At 41.1% G+C, this 24,652-nt stretch overlaps 1 protein-coding gene across 3 annotated transcripts in view; it reads left to right on the top strand.

Annotated features, from left to right (window-relative positions):
* Nucleotides 1–24,652, top strand: part of FILIP1 (filamin A interacting protein 1) — a 63,317-nt gene that overhangs the window by 28,038 nt on the left and 10,627 nt on the right. The window contains exons 1-3 of one of the 3 annotated variants that reach the window (XM_077812703.1): nt 3,354–3,473; nt 16,747–19,549; nt 24,078–24,284. In XM_077812703.1, the coding sequence (XP_077668829.1) occupies nt 16,862–19,549; nt 24,078–24,284 (2,895 nt within the window). In that variant the 5' untranslated portion in view covers nt 3,354–3,473; nt 16,747–16,861. Of the gene's footprint in view, nt 1–3,353; nt 3,474–16,746; nt 19,550–24,077; nt 24,285–24,652 lie in introns of those variants that run through there. The other 2 variants (XM_077812704.1, XM_077812702.1) reach the window with 2 other exon arrangements.

Below are 24,652 nucleotides of genomic sequence, written 5' to 3'. Positions count from 1 at the left end.
AGGAGTGAGTGGCAGGTAGTGGGATGGCCTAGGGGGAAGAGGTGGAGTATGGGCGGGAAGAAGTACAGGGCAGGTGGGGCCACAGGGGAAGAGGCCGAGCGGCAACGGGACCTGGAGTTGGAGCGCAGGCAGGTCCGTCGTCTGGGTGCCGGTAGCCCCCACACTTCTTAGGAGTAGCCGGTGGTGGCACTCCAAAGGTGGCAGGCCATCCAGCATTTCTTGCACCATTGGGGAGGCTTAGCCTCCCCAAGCCTCTTATACCTGCTGCTCGTGGCTGTCTGCACATATCTGTGAAATACACTGCCAAAGTGTTCCATCTGCCTCTCGTGTTGGTCCATAAAGAGGATAACAACATGCTGCTGCTATCAGCTACTCCATTAGTTCAAGAGGCAGAAGTCTATCTGGTGGCTCTGAAGGTTCCAACCCTGCTGATGATCCCTGTGGATGTCAGTATGATGCCACATAATGTAATTTCTGTTGTCAGTTTGCTTTTTAACAAACCTAGGAACTTACAAACTACATTAAGTGAACATTTATTAAGGTTGCAAAGTCAAAAACTCAAACATTTGGAAATGCCAGAATTAAGGGTAATCTTCATTCGGCTTCCTAGTACCTATGCATTATGATGCAGTCTTTAATTACATGATCACATTATTTTTTTCACAGGCCCCCAAACTCATTCAGTGCATAGGATGGATGGTACTCATTATTGATCAGCTATTCAATATTATGTTTTCTCCTCATTGTTCTAAGTGTGGTTCCAGGCCTTATTTACTGTACACTATTCAAACCCCGCTCTGAAGGCTTTTCTATAGTATCTGATTACATTACAAATATTAATGAATTTATTTTTACAACAGCCCTATGAGAAAATTTGGTATTATTATCCGCTTTTTACAGACAGGGAACTTTGGCACAGAGAGATTAAGGTCAAAAGTATCCACTAATTTTGGGTGCCCAATTTGAGATGGCTAGTACCTGATTTTTCAGAGTACTTCACATTCTATAGCATTTACATGTTTAAATTGCCACTCCCATTGACTTCAGTTGCAGACGTGAGTGCTCAGCACTTCTCAAGTTGGGAACACAGAAAATGAGGGACACACAATTAGTGACCACCTGTGAAAAGTTTGATTTGAAGTGATTTTCCCAGCATCACATAAGAACTCTGTGGCAGAGGCACAGATATAATCTAATTGTCCATGGAAGCATTTACTTGCCGTAAACCATAAGACTGAATTTTATTTTCCTGCAGTCCCCTGCCTCATTCACTATATACCTTCCAACTTCTGAAACATCGGAAGCCGGGGTCCTACAACAATCTCTTTCACTGCACAGCCATGCTTCATGTCCAGAGCAGTGCCTTTCTGTGCACTGAACAAGGCAGGGGTCCTGCAGGAAAAAAGTATGTGATCATGTAATTAAAGGCTGTATCATAATACATACTCATAAAGCAGCTGAATTATGGTTGCACAGGCAACCTTAACGCTGGAATTTTCTAATTGTTGAGTGCTTGACTTTACAACCTTAACAATATTTAGGAATATATAATAATAGAGTGCTTGCAGTGTTTCCGTGTCACAATATATTTGATTTTATTTCTTTATTTCTGGAATCCTGTGATTAATGAAAGCTTGAAAGTCTCTTATTCAAAAAAATAAAAAGTTTCTAGTCCTCGGGCTTGTGGAGAAATAAAGCTTGAAAAGGTGACCCAAACACAGCACAGAGGATCAAAGGGCATTTAAAAGGGGCGCAAAAATCTCAATTGTTGGAGGGGGAGGGGAGCTTGATTCATGATTTTTAAACACTGGGAGTTGGCAATACTAACTATGCTCTTCTGTCCTGTTACTGGTTTCAGAGTGGCAGCTGTGTTAGTCTGTAGCAGCAAAAAGAACAGGAGGACTTGTGGCACCTTAGAGACTCACAAATCTATTTGAGCATAAGCTTTTGTGGGCTAAAACCCACTTCATCGGGTGCATGCAGTGGAAAATACAGTAGGAAGATAGATAGATAGATATACACGGAGAACATGAAACAATGGATGAGCTATTATCAGGTTTTTTTTTTCTCTTACTGGTAACAGCTCACCTTAATTGATCACTCTCATTATAGTGTGTGTGGCAACACCCATTTTTTCATGTTCTGTGTGTGTGTGTGTATATATCTTCCTACTGTATTTTCCCCTGCATGCATCCGATGAAGTGGGTTTTAGCCCAAGAAAGCTTATGCTTAAATAAATTGTTAGTCTCTAAGGTGCCACAAGTCCTCCTTTTCTTTTTGTCCTGTTACTGTTTCTTGTGATAGTCCTGCTGCCATGCATGTGTTTTTAAAAACAAACAAGCAAGTTTATTATTTTGGGGAGGGGGCAGCAATAGATTTCCTTTATTTACATAAGTATATAAATCCCTTTATGAATGGACCATAGGGTCAATAAATCATCAAGAAGAGTATGACTGTTAACTTTAACCATCCCCCCCCCCCAAAAAAAAACCACAACAAAAAAAAACAACCACCTCAAGCTTTTCTTCAGCTAAAGGAACAAAAGTGGCAACTCAGTCTGGTAAACTTCTCTTTGGTGCATATTTGTTTAATTTGAAAGAATGTAACTTGTAGATGCTCCCTGATTTCAAATGAATATTTTATAACTGCTAAATTATAAACCTGGTGGTAGAGGGTGGGAAGCTGTTAATAATAAACCGGGGCCGTGGCGGGGAGAGGGGGGAAAGAGGGGAGATGGGATTATAGCAGAATGCTGACAAAAGCAAACCCTGACGATAGTTAAACTGATTTAAATTCAGAAGCATCAGGTCAGCGTGGAGAGCTTATTCATATCCATTTTTGTTAAAGATAACTTCCAACAAAGCAACTGCAAGAAAAGGTAACTTAAAAGTTGCTTGCTATTCATTAGTTGTGTTGTATTTTGGATGGAATTCTGTATATGGATCAATTGTTTACCTAAGCCCTGGCTAACTTCAGTTCAGAACGCTGCATCTTCAGCTAATGTGATTGCTACTTACATTCAGCCATGCTGAATAGAATTGGCTGGAATCCAGTTTTTCTGAAAGGGAAAAGAGTGAGGGGAGGATGGAAGGGATGCAGTTTCCCCCCCATCTAGAATAGATTATGCATTTTACTAAGCCTTTCTGCAGCCAGTTTATTTTCTTTTCCTAAGAACTGCCTTCCCTTCTGGAGTCACTGGACTCCACCCCTTCTCACTGACCAAAGTAAATCTGCACAATAATGAACCATATAAGGGAGGGATGACATCATCAGTGAGTGGTCCCAAGCTGTTTTGCACAACATTCACCTTTCATTGTTCTGATGACATGGCTGGAATGTGATGGCTAATTCCCTGTGGAGCAGGGGTTTGAGCACGGCCTGCTAAAGTTCTTCAGCAAACGTGGGGTGGTGTATTTTTTATTTTTATTTTTTTGCCTCTTGCTAATATATATATGTATATTCCTAATTGTAAGGTAAGAAAATCAAGATCTGCTTTTATTTAACAAATGTTAGTTGTTCTTGTACATGCGCCTTTCACTTGTTAATGGGTTTACTTGGCAAGGAAACAGCTGTAAGTGTTATTGAAAAGAACAGCTTGGGAACTGGGTTTGTACATTAATGAAGCACTGACTAATCTGACATGTTCTAAAGGGAGAACTCTGCAGTCTTTTAAGTTACAGCTCTCTCAAGACTTTAACTCACTTGGAAGGGAGGAAAAACTGTATTAAGGTACTGGAACATCATGGTCTTAAAATAACTTATTTGGAATGTTTGGGTTTGAAGAATTCAAAGACCATTTAAAGGTACACCTTGTTTTGGTGCTCATATTTTGTGCTTCTGTGTGTGTTTCTGTGTGTGTGCACACGCCCGCAGACAACATATTGAAGTGTTAAGGAAAAGACAACCTCAGCCCAAAGATGCTTTGGGGGAATTTAATCTCTGATCTAAATTTTAAATCTTCCTTATCCCACTGATGTATTTTGAATGTTTTCTGCCCACATCCCTTTCTGACCTATGCTGCAATTCTGTATCTCTTAATTTATGATTTCTTTTAAAGCCAGAAGAAAAAAAAAATCAGGGTAAAGTGCTATTGAGTATTTGGAGTATTACCTTGCACCCTGAACAATTTTGTTTGTTTGTTTGAAGATCCTTGGTTCTTTTCTGAAGTGAATAAGGAGTTTGGAAAGCTGGCAAGGCATTGGAGCTAATAAGTGTAATTGCTCTAAATAGTGAGCTTACTCAGTGCGCAGTTTCAAAGAGGAGGGGACAAGTTAAGAGTGATGAGCCAGTTAACCAAATGTGATTTTAATAATAAATAAATAAAACTGAAACCGTCAGCTAGCAAGTTCCAAAAGAAGGAAGAAAAAAACAAAAACCTATTGTTGCTGTCTCACGTCAGCAGAGTGTAGCCTCCTAAATAAAGGAAATGAGTTTTGCTCTCTAAGTTGATAATGGTTGTGAAGTTCCACAGGGCCAAAATTATTAATGTACAAGTCTGATTTCATTGAACACAGTCACTTCTCAGAAATTTGTAATGTGTGGTTTTCCTATGATAGACAAGATGGGTGAGGTAATGTCTCTCTCACCAACAGAAGTTGGTCCGATAAAAGATAAGCTTTCGAGCTACACAAAGCTCTTCAGATTTGGGAAATGTACTCAAAGTGTCACAGCTAAATACATGATTGAACAGTTAGTTTAGCATACATAGTCTATGATGCAGGTAACATTTTTCCATAGATTTACCAGCGTTGGTGATCACATATTTAATGAACCTTTACTTTTTTATGCAATTTATAATTTGCTAAATTGAACAGCTATTCATAAATATTCTGCATCAAGATAATTGCAATATACCTTCCCTTTTCCTTCTGCTAGATGGTGTTGGAATTTCAGGGACTAGCAAGAAAAGGAATTAATACAAATATATTTAATTCATTCTCTTCTCTTTGTCAGTTCATATGGACTTGGGGGAGAGGTTGAACCCCAAAATTTCAAAAGTGTCCACTAATTTTGGGTGCCTTCATGTATTCTGGAGTATCCCCTTGAATAGTAGGACGGATTTAGTTGTTTGTTGTTTGTTTCCCAGGAAGACACTGAGCCCCAGTACCTTTCATTAACTTTCACTGGAATTGTGGGTGCTCAGAATCTATGCAAATTGCGGCCTACGTGTCTCAAGATGTGCATCCAAAAATGGAGGTACTCAAAACTAGTGAATGTTCTGCAATATCTAGGAATCACTGCACACCCCAACCCCCTCCCCCACCACACACACTCTCAATCCGGGTGACAATTAGAGGATTTCCCAGTGACCTATGAAATAATATCTTCTCCAAAATCATTTGTGTAATTTAAGCATGAATAAAGTAGGGAAGGAATTGCTTTATTTAAAACATATACATTTTTAATTGAAAAAAAAATTCTACTCAGGTGTTCTTTAACAAGGTTTGATGGGCAATTACTTTCTAACTCAGGGGTGGGGAAACTTTTTGGCCCGAGGGCCACATCAGGGAATAGAAATTGTATGGCAGGCCATGAATGCTCACAAAATTGGGCTTGGGGTATGGGAGGGGGTGCGGGCTCTGGGGTGGGGCTGGGGATGAAGAATTTGGGGTGTAGGAAGGTCTCTGGGCTGGGACTAAGAGGTTTGGAGGGCTGGAGGGGGATCAGGGGTGCGGGAGCAGTGGCATGTCCCTCCTCCGGCTCCTACGTGGAGGTGCGGCCCGACGGCTCTGCATGCTGCCCCATCCACAGGCACCATCCCTGCAGCTCCCATTGGAGTGCCAGAGGGGGCCACTGAAGTAGGAGCCAGAGCGGGCCATGCTGTGGCTTCCAAGAGCCGCCTGTTGCGGCCCCCAACCCTGCGCCCCAGCTGGAGCACCGGGGCAGGGCCTAGCTGCGTGGTGCAGCTCGCGGGCCGGTTTTTTGCCTACCCCTGTTCTAACTGGAAACAATGAGTTGCATGGCCTCTCAAGTGCTCCTGCAGAAACAAACTCCCTGTATGACAACACTGCAATTAAAACCTGTGCCAGCTGAGTTGGGCTCGCGGGGCTCAGGCTAAGGGGCTGTTTAATTGCAGTGTAGACATTCGGGCTTGGGCTAGAGCCCAGGCTCTAGGACCCTGCAAGGTGGGAAAGCCCCAGAGCTCAGGCTGCAGCCCAAGCTCAAACATCTGAGTCCCCTGGGCCAGCCCTGGGTTTGTAACTGCAGGGTAGACATACCCTCTGGCTCTGTGGCTCAAGTTGAAAGACAGGAAAAAGGAGCTTGCTTTCCTGGTGCTTCCTCAAGATTGTTGTGTGACTGGCAGGAGTGGTGTAAGCTGGTGCAATAGGCCCCCTCAAAGAGGAAGATGGCTTTCATTAGCTGGCTTCATCTTCATAATAACTTACTCTATAGATTTGAATTTTTATTTATATACATGCCCCCACCATTCACAAACCACAGGAAACGTAATATACTAACATCAGATGTTTTCAGTGTTAGAGACGTAAATAGCCAAAGTGTGTATTTCTATCCTTTAACAGTAATTCTGAAATTTATTATTTTTTCTTCTTTGCATTGTGGGAGCACCTAGGAGCTCCACTAACGCCATTGTGCCACGTCCTCCTTGTGCTAGGCACTATACAAACAGAACTGAAAAACGGTGCCTGCTCCAAAGAGCTTACACAGTTTCTCCCTCCTCTGACGCTATCCATTATCCGACTGAACTGGGGGTTCTATTCCTGGTGCTGCCATTGACTTGCATAGGCAAATTACTTTACTCAGTGCCCCAGTTCTCCACATCTGTATAATGAAGTTAATGATGTTTACCCAGCATTATAAAGTACCGTGAGACATAAAAATGAAAAGTGCAATATAATCTATTGTAACGATTTTCAAAAGTAATTTGGGATACTTGAATTTTTGGATGCTCAATTTGAAACACCCTAAAGGGGCCTGATTTTTAGAGACTGCTGAGCACCTTCCCTTTGAAAATTAGGAGTTTTAAATTATCTCAAGTTGGGCACCTAAAATTGCTCGTCACTTCTGAAAATCCTGGCTTATAAATTTATCTAGGTTCTCATATTGACTCTAAGTGCTAACTATCATTATTGGTTTTTATCCACCATCCATTGCGAAGTACGTTTAGTAAATTTCAAATTTGTGCATGACATTGTAAAATTGCCCCTATGGCTATTGAAGCAGAAACTTTCCATATGTTTTAGATCAGAATGATGTTTTTATTCTATGCACACTTCAGAGAAGGATTGGTTGGAAGTTATAAAGCACAGAAAGATTTTAAAAATTTACGTTTGTTTTGAAATCTTCAATATATTTGAGAGAAAAGAATTCATACGTATTAGGTGAACTACACCAAAAGAAACTTGGTTGTCACTGATTTAAAAGATAACAGATTGGCTGTTTAAGAAGACCTTCAGTTGTCAGTCCATTATATCTATTGTTAGCTATATTTAGCTGTGTAATAAGCACAGCTTGGTATAGAAGTACTCATACTGTATGAACAGCAATAGTCTTGATGTGTTTCAGTGAAGCAAAGAACAGTGTTTCTCACTGTCTATATTGTGAACCAACCAGCCAACTGAATGAAATCCCTCTGGCCTTTTTCCTCACCTCCATCAGCCAAAATTGGCCCTTGATATTGGTTGAGGTTCCAGTATTTCTCTTACTGGTGTCCAAACAAAGTAAGTCCCATGTAAACTAGATCTCCATGACAACTCTACTCTAAACTCTTCAGATGACACACTTGCACTGTCCTTTTAAAAAATGTTTTCTCCACCTGTAATACGTAATGAATGTTGAAGTCCAGCTCTACTCTGAAAAGCGACTCTAGGAAAATGGCATTGTGGGGTTCCATGTTTGTGTGTCAAAGATTGAACTTGACAGATGCAGGAAAAAGACATAGGACAACAATATGTGGGTAAACTAAGGCTGTAACTTTATTTTTTCCATAAACCAATCAGCATTACAAGGAGAGTAAAACCACCCAGCAGACCAAGTCCAATGCAGATTCCAACTAAGAAACCCTCACTGAGCCTCCCCAGTTTTGCTGCTATATAAGAGATTAGGTCCAGCAGCCTATTTCCCCTTTCACCTGTTTTTCCTTGTATGAGTGTTAGGGGCCCAGATGAAAGAAGACATCTGTCTGCACTAGACCTTGTAGACTGATACACTTGCCCATCAAATCTCAGTCCCAACTGCCAGACCTTAACCATGTACTAGTTTGCCAGTTGGGACTGCACCATAGTCCATACTAGACTCCTGCAGACTTGTCACATATATAATAACAGAGTTATAGAGACAGAGTTAAGTGCTCTGAAGGTCCAAGACTACACTTGTAAAAATGCACACGCACACTCATTCATTCATTCATACAGAAGTACTATAACATTCATTCTTTAAAAGTAGCTGTACTGTTTGTGAAAAGTTCAAGCTTGACCACCCCAGAAATAGTAGTGCTTTTTGAACAGGGATGGCATAACAATGGCGGTGCCAGCTTACCTACGTGGCTCTGCTCCTGGATCTCATCCCCAACTTCCCTTCTATCTTAATAAACAGTTCGTTCTGTAAGGAGTTTTATTATTAATAGTTTCCAGTTACGGTTCTAACTCTGCTTAGCAGATTAATTGGCATACACAATTGTTGACAGATGGCCAGTACTATCAAACCCCAAGCAGGGCCAACCAGGTGCCTGGGGCAGCAATCTTAAAGGAGCAGCAGTCCGTGCGGGTTAGGGCGGCTTGGGTTTTCTCGCTGTGACAGCAATTCAGTGGCAGCTTGTATCCTCACAGTCCCGCGGCAGCAATTTGGTGGCAGCTTCCTTTTCGGGTGGCAATCCGGTGCACTGCTTGGGGCAGCAAAAAGTGTAGAGCCAGCCCTGACCATAAGCATTGGAAAATCAAGGGTCAGGCATGCAAAAACCATGAGACTGGCTTAGAAATCATGAGATTTAAAAAAAAAAAAAAAACCCACCATTTTGGTTCTTTTTATTTGCCTTCTGATTTTTGAACCTTTAGGATATGTGGGGGTCACATTTGCAAGCTTTTCCCTGCAACTCTGAGGACTAGAAACATATTATTTTTTTCTTTTTTTTAAATGAAAGCTCAAGTTCTCACATATTTGTGTGACTCCAGGAGCTGGGTGTTTAAGAATAACACTAAATATTATGAGTCATGATAAAATAGTGAGAGTTGGCAGCACTATACCATGGCTTCATAAGTAAAGGAAAAGAGTTTTTACATAACGCTCTGTGAAAGTAGGTATCCTTTTAAAAACACAGCAGGAAGCCCATCAGTGGGAGTATGGGGAAAGTTCTAGGCAGAAACTCTTGAATACTGCAGAGAGAGATGGAGTAGCCTTGGGAATAATAGGCTTTGCTAATAAAATTCCTTGTTCAGTGTTAGAAGTGACACTTTCTGTGATTCTTTATCCTTGTCGGATGACGCTCTAACTTGACCCACACAACCTGGACACAGCACCTGTTAGCGTAGTTTAATCTCCATGTCCATTCAGTCCTTTTCCAACAGTCTCAGAAAACTATATCATGGAGAATAATCTATAACAAATTACACAACAAGGTTAGCTGTTGTTTCTGTTGGTTTAATATCAACCTCAAGAAAGTCATAATCTTCTTGCTATTTAAAAATACACTGTGGATTGTACTGCATTGGTCAGCTGTGAGTAATCAGATAAGTCACATGACCTTTCCTAGAGTGTGCAAGGACTTCTGATGCAAATACTTAATTTCTGTTAATATTTGTCCATGTGACTTTGACACCTCTTCTGTGAATATTTATGCCAGTAAAGGTTGTTTATTCAGATATTAGTGGGAAATGAATGCAAGAAGCAAGTGTATAGTTGAAGAAAATTCATTTAGGTCAAGATTTTCAAAACTGAGGATTGATTTTTGGGAACCCAATTGGCAATACTTTAAAAGGGGCCTGGTTTTTTCCCCAGAGGACAGATGGATGTTGACTAGAACAAATGCAATGGTTAGTGTGGTTATCATTTTGGTTTTTTATAAATTTGGATGGGAGGGGGGGATTTTTTTTGGCAGCCATTATTAAACACCCCATCTTGGTATAACTATTCCAATCTAATCCCCAGGGCAACATAGCTACGTCAATGGAAGAATACTTCCATTGATGTAGCTGCCATCATTCAAGGAGGTGGTGTGCCAACACCAATGGAAAAACCCCTTCCATGGGTGTAGGCTGCATGTACTCTACAAGGTTATGTGAACATAGCTACAACTATGCCAGTATAGTCTCCATAGTGTGTAGACATACCATTAAATGCCCTTAGACTGGTACCCACCTACCAAAACTAACTTACATCTCCTCTCTGTGCGTTGCCTTTAAATTTGGCCTACTGAATCCTACTGAAAACTTGTCTAACTAGAGTAACTCATAAAGAGGAAAAAAGAAAATAACAGGATGGTGAAAGAGGGAGTAAATTAAAGTATCATTCATTCTACTTTTTTCTTGTTCTTTGGTATGTACTGGACACCCATTTAGTTTCCTTTATGCTCATTCAAATATTTGGTGTAAGGTCATAGAGGAGTTTTTAAACTAAGGACTGGGGGAAAGCCAACAAATGCTGAGGAGCGTACAGTTCAGACAGATGCATCGCTTAGGGGAGGATTTATTAACGAGGATTCTCTATATCGTAGTAAAGAGGAGAGGATAGAAGTTGATTAAGTACAGGTAGAAGTTGAAGAGAAGCAGTCAAATGAGAAAGCCCCAGCCAATTACATCACATGAACACAGCTAACTACATACTGATACATTTTATCAGCACTTGCATACAAATGCAAGAAGTCCAAATACTAAACTGCGTGAACTTGAATGCCTGGAATTAAGTGAGAATATTGAGATAATAGGCATCATAGAAAATTGGTGGAACTTTGATGTTACCACGTCCCATTGATTATCAAAGTACAAAATATATAGGCATGACAGAATAGGTGGCACTGGTGGGAGAGTGGCACTATATGTGAAAAAATAGAGTCAAATATAATAAAAATCTTAAATGAATCAAACAGTACCAGAGAATCTCTATGGATAGAAATTCCATGCTTGAATAATAAGACTATAGCAGTAGGAATATACTACTGACCGCCTGACAAGGATGGTGATGGTGATTGTGAAATCCCTAGGGAGGTTAATGAGGTTACAAAAACAGACAACCCAATAATATTGTGGGGTTTCAATTATACCCATGTTGACTGGGAACGTGTCACCTGAGGATGGCATGCAGAGAGAAAATTTCTACACATCGTTAATTACTGCTTCTTGGGCAGCTGGTCCTGGAACCCACAAGTGGAGAGACAATTCTTGATTTAGTCCTAAGTGGTCCACAGGATCTGGTCCAAGAGGTGAATATAGATGAATCACTCTAATAGTGACCGTAATGTAATTAAATTTAACATCCTTGTATGGGGGAAAATGCTAAGAAATCTACCACACTAGCATTATCTTCAAAAATGGGAGCTATGCAAAAATGAGGAGGCTAGTTAAATGGAAATTAAAAGGAACAGTCACAAGAGTGAAATGTCTGTTAGCTGCATGGAAACTTTTAAAAAACATCATAATAGAGTCTCAAATTATATGTATTCCCCAAATAATAAGGGAACAAAAAAAAAACAAAGCATGGCTATACAGCAGAGTAAAAGAGGCAGTTAGAGACAAAAAGGCATCCTTTAAAAACTGGAAGACAAATCCGACTGAGGAAAATAGAAAGGAATATAAATTCTCTCAAGTCAAGTGTAAAAGTATAATTAGGCAGGCCAAAAAAGCACTTCAAGAACAACTAGCAAAAGACAAAAAAACTAACAGCAAATTTTTTTTTAGTACATCAGAAGTAGGAAGCCTGCCAAACAATCAGTGGGACCACTGGACAATCGAGGGGCTAAAGGAGCACTCAAAGAAGACAAGGCCATTGTGGAGAAGCTAATGAATTATTTGCATCCGTCTTAACTGCAGAGGATGTGAGAGAGATTCCTACACCTGAGCCATTCCTTTTAGGTGAAAATCTGAGGCACTATCCCAGACTGAGTTGTCAGTAGAGAAGGTTTTGGAACAAATTGGTAAATTAAACAGTAATAAGTCAGTAGGACTAAAGGGTATTCACCTAAGAGTTCTTAAGGATCTCAAATATGAAATTTCAGAACTATTAACTGCAATATATATTGCTTAAATACTAGATCACTGATGGATAGTTAATGTAATGCCACTTTTTAAAAAAAAGTTCCAGAGGCAATCCTAACTTCAGTACCAGACAAATTATAGTAAAGAATAGAATTATGAGTGAACATGATTTGTTGGGCAAGAGTCAACATGACTTTTGTAAAAGGAAATCACGCCTCCCCAATCTATTAGAAATCTTTGAGGAAGTCAGCGAACATGTGGACAAGACTTATTCCACTGATATTGTGTACTTGGACTTCCAGAAATCGTGTGACAAGGTCCCTCACCAAAGTCTCTTAAGCAAAGTGAGAACTCATGGAATAAGAGGGAAGGTCCTCTCATGGATCAGTAACTGGTTAAAAGATAGGAAACAAAGGGTAGACATAGATTGTCAGTTTTCACAGTGGACAGGAAAATAGCAGAGGCCTCCAAGGATTTGTAAGGGACCAGTGTTATTCAACATATTAAGAAGCGATCTGGAAAAAGGGGTAAACAAACAATGAGGTGGCAAAGTTTGCAGACAATATAAAATTACTCAAGATAGTTAAGTCCAAAGCTGATTGTGAAGAATTAGAAAGGAATCTCACAAAACTGGTTGTCTGGGCAACAAAATGGCAGATGAAATTCAATGTTGATAAACGCAAAGTAATGCAAATTGGAAAATGTAATCCCAATTATAAATACAAAATGATGGGGTCTAAATTAGCTGTTGCCACTCAAGAAAGAGATCTTGGAGTCCTTGTGGATTTCCACTCTGAAAACATACGCTCAATATGCAGGAGCAGTCAAGAAAGCTAACAGAATGTTAGGAATGATTAGGAAAGGGATAGATAATAAAACAGAAAATGTCATAATGCCACTACATAAATCCATGTTATGGCCACAACTTCAATACTGCACGTAGTTCTCGTCACCAATCTCAAAAAGATATATTAGAATTGGGAAAAGTACAGACAAGGGCAACAAAAGTGATTAGGATGTGGAACAATGTCTCGATGAGAAAAAAATTAAAAAGACTGTGACTGTTCAGGTTGAAAAGAGATGACTAGGGGGATATGAATGAGGTCTATAAAATCATGAATGATGTAGAGAAAGTGAATGAGGAAGTGTTATTTACCCCTGTATATAATAGCATTACTAGGGGTCACCCAATGAAATTAATAGGCAGCAAATTTAAAACAACCATAAGGAAGTATTTCTTCACACAAGACACAGTCAACTGTGGAACTCATTGCCAGGGGCTGTTGTGAAGACCAAAAGTATGACAGGGTTAAAAAAAGAATTAGATAAGTTCATGGAAGATAGGCCCATCAATGGTTATTAGCCAGGATGGGCAGGGATGTAACCCCCTGCTCTGGGTCTCCCTAAACTTCTGACTACCTGAAGTTGGGACTGGACGATGGGATGGATCATTCAATTATTACATTGTTCAGTTCATTTCCTCTGAAGCATTTGTCACTGACCACTGCTGGAAGGTAGGATACTGGGTTAGATGGACCATTGGTCTGAACCAGTATGGCCATTTTTATGTTCTCATGAATCTAATTTACACTGAGCCAGATTCAGAGGGGATGTGCATCTTAATTGAATGTCAGTAATTCAAACACGTAGGCTGTTTTAAATTACCTTTTTGGGGAAAAGGGGCCTGAGAGTTTTCAAGGATACAGTTCTTTTTGCTTACCTGACCTTATAAGAGCTTAGTTCATCAGTTCTTGTTTGTTAAGAAATTTGCAGTCTGGAGGTTGGTGTTGGTAGTGCCATCCTATGCACAATTTCCTAGAACGTATAAAGATAGTGCATGTTGCTCGGGGATCTTCTTTTTTTTCCACTTAATTTTTTCACATCTCTTAGGGGCTGCAACAGACAAACTGATTTACTCCCGTTCCTGGTATATTTTCTTTTGTCTTCTGCTAGCTACCCTGATTTTCCCTCTCTTTCCCCTTCCCATTTCTCTGTGCTATGTGCTACATCATCCTATACCTGATGGTTAAAGCAGCAAGTTTGTCACGGAGGTCACGGAAGTCACAGATTCCGTGACTTTCCGTGACCTCTGTGACTTCTGCAGCAGTCGGTGCACCTGGCTCAAGGACAGCTCAAGCAGCCCCTGCATCAGGTGCACTGGCCACTGCTGGGGCAGTCTCAGGCCACCGCGCCTTCGTGCCCAGCAGCAGAGTTTGGGTGTGGCACGGGGCAGGGTGAGTCGGTCTCTGGGTGGTACTTACCTGGGGGGATCCCCAGAAGCAGCAACATACCCCTTGCTCAGCTGGTTGGTGGAGGCATGGGCAGGCAGCTCTGCACGCTGCCTCCACCCAGAGTGCTGACTTCACACCTCCCATTGGCTGGGAACCGTGGCCAATGGAAGCTGTGGGGGCGGTGCCTGCAGGTGGAGGCGGCCATGCTTCCACCTAGCAGCTGAGTGAGGAGGATGTTGCCACTTCCAGGGAGCCCCCCAGGTAAGTGCCACCCAGATCCCGCCTCACCCCATTCTGTGCCCCAACCCTCTGCCCCGTCCCACACCCAAACTCTACTGCTGCTGGGGGGAAGGTGCAGAGCCAGGTAGGGAGCCTGCTGGCCCTGCCAACTCCCCTTTACCTCTCCCCCCAGCACCAGCGGGGGTCCTGGGCCATGCACTGCCGCCCGTGCTCCCCTATCACCAGCGGGGGTCTCGGGCCACATGCCGCCCTTTCCCCCACCCCCGCAAGCAGCTGGCCTGCCCTCCCCCAGCACTCGTGGGGCCTCTGGGCAGACCTCCCAAGTTTTATTCACTGGTATTTTTAGTAAAAGTCATGGACAGGTCATGAGCCGTGAATTTTTGTTTACTGTCCGTGACCTGTCTGTGACTTTTACTAAAAATACTCATAGTTAAAACGTAGCCTCACTGATAATTGCTGCTCCCACTTTTGCCTTTCCTCCTGAGCCAACAATGAATTCCATTTCTAACGTTGCTAGTCTCCTCTTCCACCCACGTCCCATCCCACCCTCTCATTCAGTCACACTCTTTGACACTCGCCTCCCCTGCCTAGTGCATCCTTCAGTGTTCTGGCTTCCCTCCCCTTTCTTATGGCTTTTCATCCTAGTTCCTGGTCTTTTTTGATCCCCATGGAATCAGGAGTGAGACATTAATAGTCACTGGCAACCAAGTTAATTTAGTTCTTGCTATTAAATCAAGGTTCAGATAAATTAGCTCTTCACTTGGTTGTGAAGGGTTAAAATGTTTTGGATATAGATTGAAGCAAATGAATTTGTATTGCTGGATGGATCTTCATATGGGAACTCAGAGTACTTTGATAATGGATTGAACAGTATGTAGTTTCTCAGTAATTTGTGTGAACATATCTGTATCTTCTTCTTTAAAACAATATTGTTACTTTTTTTACAGCAGTACTCCTAAATTTATGGCAACAAATATCCCTACACCAACAGTAACTCTTTATATTGGTGGAAAAACATCTCTTTTACAAATCTCTGCTAAATAATGCACTAGCACTTTCTATGTTGATATCTGCGTGTTCTGGATTTAAAGCACAAGCCTAAAATGTATAAAACTGTGCTTTGTTTCTGCTTTGAAATGTTATATGAATAGGGCTGGAAAAGTATCATTGCACATAACACAGATTTAAATCATTTTTCTGATAATAATAGATCTAGTTCATATATCAGCCTTTACATTCTGTGAAATGTCAGAAAATTCAATTGCTCTCTAGTTTCTGTATGTCAAGTAGAGAATTTGTGTTACAGCCAAAGCTTTGATCAGTCTGATCCTCGCAGTCAGTGGAGTGGTACCAGTTGTGTACTGTGTTGTATGTGGAATTGAGCCCAGGAAAATAAACACTTTTAAGTCTTTAACGTAGCAGTCATTAAGCAGACAAACTTATTTTTATATTAATTTTCCACTGCTGCAATGTCTAGATGGTGACCGAGTTCTGACATCCTGTACTTCGGTTCCGCTGTTTCACTTCTGACCAGTGTTGATCTGGTGATGCCTGGCTGCTTGAAGCTACTCACTCAATTCTGATCTCATTTCACGCATTCTTGCATGTACAACAAAGTAATGAGGCTTCCATCTTATAAAGTAGGCACAGTATAAATGGGACAGTAAATCTATAGATATGTCCTGTTGGGAAAACTGTACACTTTTTCAGGTGGGATGATGATGGAGAAATACATTTAGAATAGTTCAGTTCAAAGCTGTATGTTAAAATCTTCTTTGTCACCTCTGCAACTGAAAATAACATATTCTGCAACTGAATGATGCCACATGTATATTGGATTAAAGAGGAAATCTGAAATAATGTATTTACACCCAGATAAAGGGAAAAATTTGTAGGGAGGATAAAGGCTTACACCTGACACTTGCTTTCAGAATACTCAGTGATTTTGTGTGATTTCCAGTAAGCTTCCTAATTTAAATAACTGTGCTTTGGGAGACTTATATGGAACCAAGTGTTGAAAGAGTGCTCTTGGACACGAAAGCAAACATGAAAACCTGTAGAAAATGTGGCTGAAACTTGAAATGTAAAGGGAAAATTGCACTTGAATAATGTATTTATTCCATTTTTTTCAGGTTAAAGAAGCTTCTTGAACAGGAAAAAATCTATCAAGCCCGTAAGGAGAAAGAACACACAAAGAGACTCAATAAACTGAGAGACGAACTGGTCAAACTCAAGTCATTTGCACTCATGCTGGTGGATGAGAGACAAATGCATATTGAACAACTTGGTCAGCAAAGTCAGAAAATACAAGATCTTGCTCAGAAACTAAAGGAAGAAGAAGAAAAGCTTAAAGTTATTAGTTCAAAAACAAAAGAAGATGGACAAAAATTGATGAAGTTAGAAGCAGAACTTGAACACAAGACATTATCGTTTTCTCAAGAGCATGAGGAGATGACCGCTAAACTGGGTAATCAAGAGTCACATAATAGACAGCTGAGACTTAAGCTGGTTGGTTTGACTCGTAGAATTGAGGAGCTAGAAGAAACTAACAAAAATCTTCAAAAGGCTGAGGAAGAACTTCAGGAATTAAGAGATAAAATAGCAAAAGGAGAATGTGGAAACTCTAGCTTGATGGCTGAAGTGGAAAACCTACGCAAGCGTGTACTTGAAATGGAAGGCAAAGATGAGGAGATTACAAAAACTGAATCCCAGTGTAGAGAGCTGAAAAAGAAACTGCAAGAGGAAGAACATCATAGCAAAGAGCTGAAACTTGAAGTGGAAAAATTGCAGAAGAGAATGTCAGAACTGGAGAAGCTGGAAGAGGCTTTTAGTAAAAGTAAGTCTGAATGTACCCAGTTGCACTTAAATCTGGAGAAAGAAAAGAATTTAACCAAAGACTTAATAAGTGAGTTGGACATGGTGAAGACTCGAGTGAAAGATCTTGAATCTTCAGAAAGTAAGTTGGAAAAAGCTGAACTAAGCTTAAAGGAGGACCTTACCAAGCTGAAGTCATTTACTGTCATGCTGGTGGATGAAAGAAAAAATATGATGGAAAAAATAAAGCAGGAAGAAAGAAAAATTGAAGGTCTGAACAAAAATGTTAAGGTGGAACAAAGTAAAGTTATGGATGTGACTGAGAAACTAATAGACGAAAGTAAGAAGCTTTTGAAACTGAAAACTGAAATGGAGGAAAAAGTGTCCAGTTTAACAAAGGAAAGAGATGAGTTAATTGGGAAACTGAAAAGTGAAGAAGAAAAATCCTCTGACCTGAGTTGTAGAGTTGATTTGTTAAAGAAAAGAATTGAAGGTATAGAGGAAGTAGAAAGAGAAATAGCAAGAGGTCGAGCCAGAAAAGGACCAGAACTTGCTTATCATGAGGACAACAAGATTAAAGAACTAACCACTGAAATTGAAAGACTGAAAAAACGTCTCAAACAATTGGAAGTGGTTGAAGGAGACTTGATGAAGACAGAGGATGAATATGATCAGCTGGAGCAGAAATTTAGGACTGAGCAGAACAAAGCTAACTTCCTTTCTCAACAACTGGAGGAAATGAAGCTCCAGATTGCCAAAAACAAAGCAATAGAGAAGGGTGAAGTGGTGAGTCAGGAAGCAGAGTTGAGGCACAGGTTTCGGTTAGAAGAAGCTAAAAGCAGAGATTTGAAAGCAGAAGTGCAAGCTCTTAAGGAAAAAATTCATGAGCTGATGAACAAAGAAGACCAGCTTTCCCAGCTCCAAGTTGATTATTCCGTTCTTCAGCAAAGATTTATGGAAGAAGAAGATAAAAACAAAAATATGGGTCAGGAAGTCCTGAACTTAACAAAAGAGTTAGAGCTTTCTAAGCGTTATAGTCGTGTCCTCAGACCCAGTATGAATGGTAGAAGAATGGTAGATGTTCCTGTGACATCCACTGGGGTGCAGACTGATGCAGTAAGCAGTGAAGCAGCAGAAGAAGAAACCCCAGCCGTGTTTATAAGGAAATCCTTCCAAGAGGAAAATCACATCATGAGTAATCTGCGACAGGTAGGGCTGAAAAAACCCATAGAGCGCTCGTCTGTGCTTGACAGGTATCCCCCAGCAGCAAATGAGCTTGCAATGAGGAAATCCTGGATACCATGGATGAGAAAAAGAGAGAATGTGTCCCAGGCAGCTCATGATAAAGGAGCCCGAACACATGGTGGCCCTGGACATCCTGGAGAGGTTGTCCTTTCCCCAAAGCAGGGGCAACCTCTTCATATTCGGGTGACTCCAGATCATGAGAATAGTACAGCTACTCTGGAGATAACTAGCCCAACATCTGAGGAATTCTTTTCAAGCACCACTGTCATTCCAACCTTGGGAAATCAGAAGCCACGGATTACCATCATTCCCTCTCCAAATGTGTCGCAAAAAGGAAAAGGTGGTGAGAGTTCAGTGGGCCCAGAGCGTGCTATGTCACCTGTTACTATAACTACATTCTCCAGAGAAAAGTCCTCAGATGGAGGGAGAGCTCCTTTCATGGAAAGACCCACGTCCCCAATTCAGATTATGACAGTATCTACGTCCGCAGCACCAGCAGAAATCTCTGTCTCTCCAGAATTGCAGGATATGACCATGGGAAGGGCTGTTTTCAAAGTAACACCAGAAAAACAAACTGTACCAACCCCAATCCGGAAGTACAATGCCAATACCAACATTATAACAACAGAGGACAACAAAATTCACATTCACTTAGGTTCTCAGTTTAAACGCTCCCCTGGTGCTGCTTCTGAGGGAGCTAGTCCTGTGATAACAGTCAGACCAATTAATGTTGCAGCAGAAAAGGAGGTTATGACTGGTACCGTCCTTCGTTCCCCCAGGAACCATTTCTCCTCCAGGCCTGGAGCAAGCAAAGTAACAAGTACCATAACTATAACTCCAGTTACAACATCATCCACACGAGGAACACAATCAGTGGTAAGTAGCAGAGAATTCCATGGGCTATCTGCCCAGACTCATGGTGGGGAGATGGGAAGCCATAAAATGGACTTGCTGTGAGACCGCCTTGTAGAAGAACAGTTGCAAAAAACTGTTAATGTTACTGATTTCACTGGAGTTATTCTGGATTTCAACTGGGATAACTAGAGCAGAATTTGCCCTGTTGTATTTTAAATGGTCCATTTTGGCATTGTCTCATTATAATCACTTGAGGTGAGCCTTATGAGGAAGCTCTTGCAAAGCTGTAGGAAATGAGAGAATGATGGTGCTGTAAACTTTCCTATGGTGGTTGGGGGAGGTGGACAGAGAGAAAGAGGGGGCAATGCAGAGAGAAACCCTGCTTCTATTTTTTGTAGGTGTCAGTTCTTAACTTAGTCCATTGTGCTTAGCTAGTGTATAGTTCTCAACTAATTGATATGATGTATGTAGCAATACAATACCCAGTGGGGTGAATAAAGAACCGAGTTTCAGAGTAACAGCCATGTTAGTCTGTATTCGCAAAAAGAAAAGGAGGACTTGTGGCACCTTAGAGACTAACCAATTTATTTGAGCGTAAGCTTTTGTGAGCTACAGCTCACTTCATCGGATGAATACTGTGGAAAGTGTAGAAGATCTTTTTATACGCACAAAGCATGAAAAAATGGGTGTTTACTACTACAAAAGGTTTTCTCTCCCCCCACCCCACTCTCCTGCTGATAATAGCTTATCTAAAGTGATCACTCTCCTTACAATGTGTATGATAATCAAGTTGGGCCATTTCCAGCACAAATCCAGAGAGAAAACCTTTTGTAGTGGTAAACACCCATTTTTTCATGCTTTGTGTGTATAAAAAGATCTTCTACACTTTCCACAGTATGCATCCAATGAAGTGAGCTGTAGCTCACGAAAGCTTATGCTCAAATAAATTGGTTAGTCTCAAGGTGCCACAAGTACTCCTTTTCTTTTTAAAGAACAGAGTGAGAGATTTAATTCTGAAGTTCCTGGATCTTGTCTGTTTTATGCCATGGTTTTAACTTTTTCTTAACTGTATAAAATGGGGGGCGGACACAAAACTCTGCAGAACCACCAGTTATACAGGGAGGATATTTCTATAGGGTCAAGCATGTAATTTTTAGGAGTCCTCCCTGAGCTGTGAAATACCAAGATGGTGGCTGTAATTCCATGTCTGGGCCATTTAGGACATAGGGGTTTGTTTTTTTTAATTGGCATCCCCTCTAGTCTGTCTAACTATTTTTATTTTCCAAAAATCTATATAAGTGTCTCCAGCAGGCTCAATTTGAACGAAATTACAGACACTATCTTGGAAGTGCTGATGTGGTTGGCTAACTCAAGCAAGTCGCAAAAATCCATGATTAACAGTCCTGTAATTTCCTCATCAGTGTGTTCCACACACCTTCTGTGCCATTTTTACAGGCCTGGGACCCAATTTTCTATTGCATTATGACTGTTCTTGCCCCCTCTGTACCACTTTGCCACTCACATATTAAAAAATGTTACAAGAGATAATGTGCAAGTGACATAGCCATTCTCAGATAGTAATAAAATACACTCAAGAGGATGTGTGTTATAACCTGCTTAAGAATATGCTAACCTTTCAAAAAGTCCAAATCACTGCTGTTTATTTAAACTAATCAACCATCCTCATTGTGAACACTTTGACTAGTTTACTTGTAGTCATGTCTGCCTGTTCTGCACTGAGCCACCATTATGGGCATAAATAGCCTGGCAGTTGCATGTGTTTACTCCTCCATTAAAATTTAGTTCTGGGTACCTATAATGTTCCACTAGTGTGTACTTCTGGGAATAGAACAGCTTATCTTCAATCTGCAAGTCCTAATGAGGCAGCAGTTATAGGTGTCCTGTAACTTCATAAAAGTTTAGAGAGCCAAATTCTGGCTGATGCTGTATATTTGCATAAAGCAGAAAAAAATGCAGTCACCTGCAAACGTGCGGGGCAGAAGGGAACCAACCGGACACTGCATCCTGCAAAATGATACCAAGGGACAGCACTGTAGGTTCTCTACAACTGACACTGTTAAGGCAGAAGCAGCTTTAGCCATTTTCCCAACCACCAAAAAAATGTTTTAGATGCTCCCCATAAGCAGCTGAACCCCGGAAAACACCACAGCTGGCCAATCAGCAAAGGGGAGGAGTGAGAGAGAGAGAGAGAGAGACATACAAGCGGCACAGGGGTACAGCACACCTTGGAAGTTGGCATCTAAGGCAACCACACTTGCCCGCCCATAGAACCAGCACTGGCCGAGGCTGTTTGAAGCCCAGTCTGCATGTTTATTCAGTCACATTGGCCAGACAGTGGAGACCTGCATACAGCTAATTTTCCCTTCACTTAGCAGGGAAAACGTGTTTGGAGTTGTGTGTTGAGCTGGTGTCAGCTATGATCTGAGCGATGTGTTAGTGTGCCTCTTTGGGGACTGTGTGGGGCAGAGTCAAAATACTTTAAAATGATTTTTGAGTGTTTTAGACATGAAACTAGTAACTCTAGAGTGCCAGAATCTTCAGTTAATAATTTACGTGTCGTTAAAACTCAAGAAATGCCTGACATTCCAGCTACTTCATTTAATAGCTGTATGTTTACACACCGGGGAATGCTTTCAGGGAGTGCAGGATGTTTGTCATTTTGGCTCCAGGGTATGTTGACATATTTTCCAACTCCAATTGACTGTATTTGCATGTTGTGCCATGCAATGTTCCATGGTTCTTACTTGTTTTGACATAAAAATGTGAGTTCCTTTAAATGTTGTTGTAAACACTGCTTTTGATTGTTGAAAATGGCTTGCTTCCCATCGGTCTGTCAGTATTCAAATGTCCCAATTGTGATTTCATTTATTTTATTTTGTGTATGTATGCATGTGGTTTTGTACTGTTCTTGGAACATTAAGTAATGGAGAGCGCTGATTGACTGGTAAGGATGGTGGTAGTTTGCCTCCTTTTTGGAATGCTCTGTACGTATAAACAGGACGCTGTGTGCTCCATGGCAACTTGAAACTAAACTCTATGGCAGGGGTCCTAGATTCTACTGCAGTCTGGTGCAGCAGGGAGGAGATTCTGTGGCAGATTCATCTGATAATTTTAAACTAAGGTTTGTAATGTGCAACTAAATGCTACAATCAACAAAGTGACCCCAACACTGTTTATTTTGTTGACTCAATTTCATTTATGTTGTTTCCACATTTGCTGCTTTCAATGTGCTGCTGACTTGGTCTTCACACTGCAAAATTACTATGTAGAAATTGTCAGGGAACCTGGAAGTATTTTAGCCTCTAGGTGGAGGATAGCTGGGACTTCTGGAACCTGAGGAGGTGTTCTGGGAGTTTGGGATTAGGACAATAACTAATTTTTTTTTCTGTTTAAAATGATCAGTGGTGAAGCAGTTAATATTGTTAATTAAGCTTCAAATTTAACAGCCCACTGAGATAAATAGGGCAATGGATGTGCAATGCTGCATCAGTTTACACTTGCATTATGTTTTGTTCTCAACCATGAAGGAAGGCTATGCACGTTTTCTCTACATGATGATTAGATTCTGGCCTATAGTTCTATGGCAAAAAATGGCTTCCAAATTCTTGTGCTGCAGAATGCATTGGCCTGTCAGAGGAACAGGAAATAGTAAAGACCTATTAGGTTTCTAGTCCATCTCTTCCTGTAGAGGTGCTGGTCTTGTCTACATTAATGTAGGTGAGAGAGTAGAGACTTTCTCTCCTTTTCCTCTCTTTTTCTCAAAAATAAAAGAGTAGGCCAATTCCTTGGATCTGAATGGCTCCAAACTTTAGGAAAGTATGGATCCAGAGCTTTGTACCTGATCCCCATCTCTAATGAGCCAACCCAAAATACTGGATCTGAACACCAGAAAACTAAGGTCTGGATCTGACCTCTGCATTTTGGGTCCGTCTCTAGAATGATATTCACCATTGTGCAGTAACTGTTCTGGTACGAAGTGTCTTCTTCACCGTTTCGTTTTGTTTCATGCCACTAATATTTAAATATGCTGCAAAGAGGACAACCATCCTTATACCAAAGGAGATGCCCTGATTCAAAAGTTGAATACTAATTAAATAATTTCGGTGCCCAAAGTGACCTGGTTGCCCTAGATAGTGATTTTCTGCCACTGTTGAGAGTAACCGAGGCACTCAAACTGGGACCCTCCCAAAAAAAGTGAAAGGGAGCTGCGTGGCAGGGCATTCCTTGTGAGGGGTACGCCATTTTGGAACTTGCTCCCCACCACTAGTACACAAGAGCCTAGATTTGTTAACCTTCTGGGCATGCTTGCAAAGTCCATCTTTTCTCTCTCTTTGTTAAGGAGAGCCTGGGTTGGGGTGGATATATTTCATTAGTGGTGCCCAGTGCACTGGATAGGTGCTTCAAGGCATATTTTAAAAATTTGAAGAAACAAATAAGGAACTGTACAGATTTAGGATCTGTTAAAGAAAAAATCCTAAAAATCTTGCTTACAATTATATCCTTTTTCTTTCCTTTCTCTCTCTTGCAGACAGGACAGGATGGGTCATCACAGAGACCTACACCCACCCGTATTCCTGTGTCAAAAGGTATGAAAGCAGGAAAGCCAGTAGTGGCAGCCCCAGGAGCAGGAAATGTGACAAAATTCGAGCCTCGTGCCGAGACTCAGTCTATGAAAATAGAACTGAAGAAATCTTCAGCCAGCAGCTCTGCCTCCCTGGGCGGGGGGAAGGGCTGAGGGCAGTGGCTAAGGGGGTATGTTGTGCAGGTTTTACTGCTACCATGGAAATCAACCCCCTGTCTGTTAGTTGCTGGTGTTTGCATTTACTAATTAAGTCCTGAAACTGTCACTTAACATAACAAACTAATAGGTGTGTGTGTCTTGACTTTAATTTAACAATATAATTTTGTTTCTATGCTGGGCTAAAAAGTTATTTGGAGGCTGATAATGTTTGCAGACAATGAAATCAGACTGAGCAGCCTCACTTATACATTGATCTAATTCTGGGTTATTGAATGTATTGATAGGGTGGGCCACTTCTTAAGAAATTGTCTCATGGGACCACCTTCCATCTCACTCACAATCAAATAGACCACTTTCCCTCC

Source organism: Eretmochelys imbricata, chromosome 3, assembly GCF_965152235.1.
Source record: "Eretmochelys imbricata isolate rEreImb1 chromosome 3, rEreImb1.hap1, whole genome shotgun sequence".
In the NCBI taxonomy this organism is placed as follows: Eukaryota; Metazoa; Chordata; order Testudines; family Cheloniidae; genus Eretmochelys; species Eretmochelys imbricata.
This window is presented reverse-complemented; position numbering and strand designations above follow the sequence as displayed.